This window comes from Lynx rufus, unplaced genomic scaffold (assembly GCF_022079265.1).
Source record: "Lynx rufus isolate CCGP_SWC_20201006 ecotype Redwood Valley unplaced genomic scaffold, mLynRuf1.p SCAF_18, whole genome shotgun sequence".
Taxonomy (NCBI): domain Eukaryota; kingdom Metazoa; phylum Chordata; class Mammalia; order Carnivora; family Felidae; genus Lynx; species Lynx rufus.
In genome coordinates, this window is record NW_025814832.1 from 26218806 (window position 1) to 26224670 (window position 5865).

Sequence of the window (5865 nt, forward strand, 5' to 3'; positions counted from 1 at the left end):
CTCTCTCTCAGTATAAGTAAGCTTTAAAAAAAAGATTCCATGGTTAAGAGTTTAAGACTGTGGCACAGGGCAGACCTTGGTTCTGCTACTTGGGTAGGTTACTTAACCTCTTCAAGGTCATATTCATTTTCTGTAAAAGGGGAAATGGTTCTAGTACCTTCCTCCTGGGCTTGTTGAAAGGAATACACTCAATAATGTATGGAGAGTGTGCGGCACAACATCTGAAGCCAGCTGAGCCCTCTGGAGATTCTTTGGGGGACGGTGAAGGGGCACGTTTTGCAAATGAGTCTCCTGACCTCCACAGTTCTAAACCCACCCCTCTGCTCCCACAGAGCTGGGCATACACCTGGTCTCAGTCAGTGCTTGGTTGCCAACTGCCTAGCCTGAGGTGGACAGGAGACCAGAGGCAGGATGTGAACAGATCGGCACGTGAAGTCCCTGCCAGCGGTGGCCACCAGGGGGCACCCCAGCCCCAGAGGTGGCCTCACCCAGGCAGACACACCTACTCCTCATCCAAAGAAATCTGTTCCTTGGCCTGAGGTGAGGTAAATTGGGACAGAAAGTGACAGCCTTGGGTGTGGTTGGTCAGGCCCCAAGTCCTGTGGGAAACCCTCAAGCCTGAGGCAGAGGCCTAGACTAACTGTGAGTCTGACTCTGCTATCCATGACCTTGGGCAAGGCACTTTCCTCTCTGGCGCCGGTTCACTGGGGTCAGAACAGACTCCCAGACTTGCCTGGCTCTAGGATTTGAGGCCGGGGCAGCTTCTTCTTTCTCACTCCCAGCCTTTCTCCAGCTCAGGGCAGCACACACTCTGGCAGTGAACCTGGCCTGGGAAGCCGTGTGTCACAGATGCCCCCAATTCCAAAGCGCTGGTGGACACCATTGGAGGGAGGCATAGTGCGGGAGGAGGAGGAAGGGCAGGGTCAGGTGAACCAAGAGACTCAGAGCCTCAAAGGTCTTGCTTCATTTGGGACAGACATCCGGTTTCCTCTGGTTTCTGCCAGGATTCCGGGGGCTTAAAGGAATGAGTCATGGAGGGGGATTGGGGGGTTCCCAGCTAACCAGTTTGTGACAGGAGCCTGGGATGATGCCCATCAAAGTGTGGGGTGGAGATGGGAGGCAAGACCCCAATGTCCCTATCTCAGGCCCCTGGCCCATCAGGAGGGGACTCAGGAAGGCAGCCTCCTGGGAGTTTGGGGGGTAAAACTAGCTTCTTCCCTCCCAGAATTTGGGGCCTAGGGAGCAGGTGGCTTGAGAATCCCAAGGGAGAGTGCCAGGGGACTGCTCCAGCAGATCCAGGGGAGGGAGGGAGGGGCTGCCCAGAGGCTGGCCTCTTCCCCAGTCAGTCTGACCAGCCTCCAGCCTCCAGGGCTTTTATCAGTGGCTCGGCCTTTGTTCAGCGGTTCTGATCAAACACCCTGGGGCAATTCGGGCCTGGGTGGGGCTAAGGGGAGGAAGGGAGTTTGAAGGGGACTGGACGTCAAAGAAGGATCAGAGATTCCACAATTTCACAAAACTTTCGCAAACAGCTTTTTGTCCCAGCCCCCCTGCATTGTCCTGAACGCCAAATTTGCATAAAGTTATTACTAAGCCTTAGTCGTAGCACCAGGTAATTTCCTTCCAGGCCTCCATGGGCTTACGTATAAAGGCCCTCTGGAGCTGATCCCTGCCAGAGCCCAGAGCCTGCAGACCCACCCAGACCTCCTGCTAAGCCTGCTGCCCAGAGCCCCATGAAGCTGACCGGTGAGTGTCCCAGCCCCAGGGAGGGAGGATGGAGTAGTAGAGGGGCTGGGGGAACCTGGGCCCTGGAAAGGGACCCCGGCGGGAGTGGACAGCATGTCTCCTGAGCCCCTATCTGCCCTCAGCCCTGCAGCTGCTGCTGTGGCACAGCGCACTCTGGATGGTGCAAGAAGCCACCCCCTTGGGCCCTACCAGCTCCCTGCCCCAGAGCTTCCTGCTCAAGTTCTTAGAACAAGTGAGGAAGGTCCAGGCTGATGGCACAGTGCTGCAGGAGAGGCTGGTGAGTGAGAGGCCAGGAGGGGACAAAGATGCTGGAGAGGGGTGGTGGAGGAAAGAAGACCCAGAGGGCTGCATGGAGGGAGGAAGGGGCAAGAGCTGAGGGAGGGGACGGGAATACTAGGAAGACATCATCAGGGAGGGACATGGGAGAGGAGAGACCCAGCGGGAACGGGGAGAAAATTAGGGAGAGGTGGAGCCACGGAAGGCTGGCCAGGAACTGGGGGGAGAGAACGTCGCGGGGACGGTGCTCTTGGTGCTCTCGGAGCAGCTGCCTGGAATCACAGAGGAGGGCAGAATGGGGCTGAGCAGCCTGGCAGGACCAGGAGGGAGGGGAAGATCTTGGAGAAACGGGGAGGACTTGGACTCGGGAAGCAGAAGCAGCCCAGCCCCATCAGGACCCCCTCACTCAGCATCCTTCCTGTCCCCAGTGCGCCGCCCACAAGCTGTGCCACCCTGAGGAGCTGGTGCTGCTTGGGCATGCTCTGGGCATCCCCCAGGCTCCCCTGAGCAGCTGCTCCAGCCAGGCCCTGCAGCTGGTGAGTTTCTGGACGGGAGGAGGGCGATGAGGGGAGGGAAGGATGGTCTGGAAGTCTCCCTGGATCTCCAGGCTCCAATCTGGGGCCCCGAAAGGAGCATCCCGGGCAGCAACCTCTGACGCCCTACTCTGTCCCGCAGACGGGCTGCCTGCGTCAACTCCACAGTGGCCTCTTCCTCTACCAGGGCCTCCTGCAGGCCCTGGCAGGGATATCCCCCGAGTTAGCCCCCACCCTGGACATGCTGCAGCTGGACATCACCGACTTTGCTATCAACATCTGGCAGCAGGTGAGAGCCTCGCTGGGAATGGCAAGTGTTCGGGGCCTGGACTGAGCTGGTCCCCAAAGACTGGGCTGAAGGCTTGGGTATCCCACTTCTTTAGGAACGGGATGGGAGCACTCCCAGGCATGTGTGTAAGGAGCTACCACTTCATCCCAGGCTCCCCTCGCTGCTGGCCCTTCCCCACTCTCTAGATGAGGGCGGGAGACAGATCACCGGACCTTGAAACAGACCTGGGTTCAAGGCCTGGCCCCACCATTAACCGTGTGATCTTCCACAGCCCATCAGCCTTTTGCGTTTCCTCATTTAATAATGTGCTTGCAGCAGGGCCTGCCTGGTTGCTGATCTCGTCTTTCCCCCCCACAGATGGAAGACGTGGGGATGGCCCCTGCAGTGCCGCCCACCCAGGGCACCATGCCAACCTTCACCTCGGCCTTCCAGCGCCGGGCAGGAGGCACCCTGGTTGCCTCCAACCTGCAGAGCTTCCTGGAGGTGGCATACCGTGCTCTGCGCCACTTCACCAAGCCCTGAAAAAACCCTCCCCCACGAGTGTATTTATCTTTATTTAATATTTATGCTTATTTAAACCTAGTATTTAAAGACAAGAAAGAGCAGAAAGGAGCCCTGGACTCTTGGGTCCTTCCTGCCACCTCTGAGTTTCATTCTCCTGCTTGTAGCAGGGAGAAAATCTGTCCCCGGGACTGGGAGGCGGATAGGTAAATACCACGTATTGATTTCTATGACTGCTCCCTGGCCTGGCTCTGTGGTGGGCACTGGGAAGAACCCCAGTGAACCCCTTAGCCCAAGGGTACCCACCTTGAGTCCCTCGGAAGCATCAGGAAGTCTCCCAAGTGGGAGACAAGACAACCCTGTTTAATATTTAAACAGCAGTGTTCCCCTACCGGGTCCTCCCTCGCTCTGGCCTCACCGAAGTGGCTGGCGCATGCCAGGTGGGCTAGGCCTTGCTTCTCACGTCCCCTTCCTACACAGTAAAGCCCGCAGAGGCAGCCAGAGCCGGAAAGCTTGACCCTGGGGTCCCACGAATTCGCTGGGGAATCTAGTTTTCAAGATGTTTTGGGGAATATTTTGACTTCCAGTATGGGGAGCCCAGGCATGGCTGACATTTCTCATCTTTCTGGATGCCTCGTAGCGACAATGACAGGCTTCTAATGCCTGCCCCACCCTCACCAGGGTCAGGATTCTGACTCCTCAAGGGCCGGGCAGAGAGTCACTTACCGGCCTCGCTGGAAGGGGACTGGGAGTGCGGGGCCTGTGTGATGGAGTGAGAGGAACGTTCAACTCTTCACCCTCCACCTCTGCCCCCACTTTCTCACTGTAGCCAAACTGTGATAATAAAGTGTTTTGTTTGTCTCCAGTAAACGTTCTTCCTCTTTCTTGAGTCCAGCTGGTGCCCAGCCAGGGATTGGATGGGGGAGGGCTGAGTGGGGGGTGAGGCCAGAGGGAGAGAAAGAGGAGGTGCAGGGAGGAAGAGGGCCGTCCTCTAGCTCATCAACATTCACGCCTTTAGCATGGATTTCTCTTGTACCTGCTCTGTGCAGGCACTGAGCTAAGTGCTAGGGACACAGCAGTGGGCAAGGCACGTATGGTCCCTGGCCTCAAGGAGCCACAGCCTAGTGGGAAGACAGAAGGCAGATGGACAACCATACTGGGAGAGAACGTGGGATTGGGGAGTCTTAATAGTCCAGACATGGACAGACACTGGCCCAAAGCAAGGGAGGATTTAATGTCTGCACAGAGCTGGTCAGTTTATCATCTTCCATAAACTCCAGCCCATCCATACTCACAGCTGCCCACAACAATAGAGTAAGTGCCTTTTACAGATTAGGATCTGAATTCAGGGTGACAACCTGGGTCAGAACTCAAATTCCCGGCCCTGTACTTCTCTCCCTCAAGTTCTGCCTCCGATCTGACAGGGAGCAACTCAGGTCAGCTGCCACTTCTCTGCTGGTCTCAGCCTCAGGGGCTGTTGAGCTCACAGGGTGAGTGGGCAGGTGTGTGTGTGTGTGTGTGTGTGTGTGTGTGTGTGAGAGAGAGAGAGACAGAGAGAGAGAGATGCAGAGATTGGAGGGGCTGCTTCACACCGCAGGTTGGAAGCAATCCTGTGTCCTCAGCTGAAGATGCATGTGGTTCCAGGGTGCCTCCACCAGACTCAGGAAAGTTCAGATGGCCAACCGGTCCCCAGTCCCCCATCTCAAGGCTTCCCCTTGGCTCCTCGAGCATCTTTCACTTCCCTTCCCCATCTGGCTCCTTAGAAAGGATGGGGGCACCTGGGTGGCTCAGTTGGTTGGTTAAGCATCCGACTTCAGCTCAGGTCAAGATCTCACAGTTTGTGAGTTCGAGCCCTACATTGGGCTCTCTGCTGTCAGCAGAGCCCGCTTCAGATCCTCTGTCCCCACTCATGTGCACATGTGCACACACTCTGTCAAAATAAACACTAAAGAAAAAGAAAAAGAAAAAAAAAAGAAAGGTCTGGCTGAGCGGGGCCACTCTGTCAAAATAAACACTAAAGAAAAATTAAAAAAAAGAAAGGTCTGGCTGAGCAGGGCCAGAGTCCCCAGCCACGTGGCTCAGAGCCCTCCCTCTCTGCTTGGTCCTGAAGAAATCGGGGCTTGAGATGTGTGGAGAAGACAAGCAAGGGTTAAACAGATCCTGCCCTCACCCCCCAGTCCTCTTTTGGAAAGCACAGATCAAACTCCAGGCCAGTCAGACTCTGGGTGGGGTTGGGCCTAGTGGGAGAGCATCAGGACAGGACAGTGGGGCCTTTAGCCAAAACCTCTCCCTTTTCAGAGTTAAGTCTGACTTTGGGGTGTGGGGGCAGGCGGCGGGCGTGTGTTGACTCCTTATCGCCCAGTGCATGTCTGAGGAAGGGAAGGCCTGCCCCTGCTGAGTGGACAAACACAGGAACCTGAGCCCAGACCTCCTCAGCCACAGGACTGAGTCTCTGCCTGGGGCACAGTATATGGGATTCCAAGAAGATGTTCCCTGCCCCAGTGGGACAAACACTGACACCAC

At 56.5% G+C, this 5865-nt stretch overlaps 1 protein-coding gene across 1 annotated transcript; it reads left to right on the forward strand.

Annotated features, from left to right (window-relative positions):
• Positions 1 to 1646: 1646 nt before the first annotated feature.
• Positions 1647 to 3630, forward strand: CSF3 (colony stimulating factor 3). The gene is made up of 5 exons (XM_047081504.1): positions 1647 to 1743; positions 1866 to 2020; positions 2448 to 2555; positions 2695 to 2841; positions 3199 to 3630. The coding sequence occupies exons 1-5, from the start codon at positions 1731 to 1733 to the stop codon at positions 3361 to 3363; spliced, it is 588 nt and encodes a 195-aa protein (XP_046937460.1). The 5' UTR covers positions 1647 to 1730; the 3' UTR covers positions 3364 to 3630.
• Positions 3631 to 5865: the final 2235 nt, after the last annotated feature.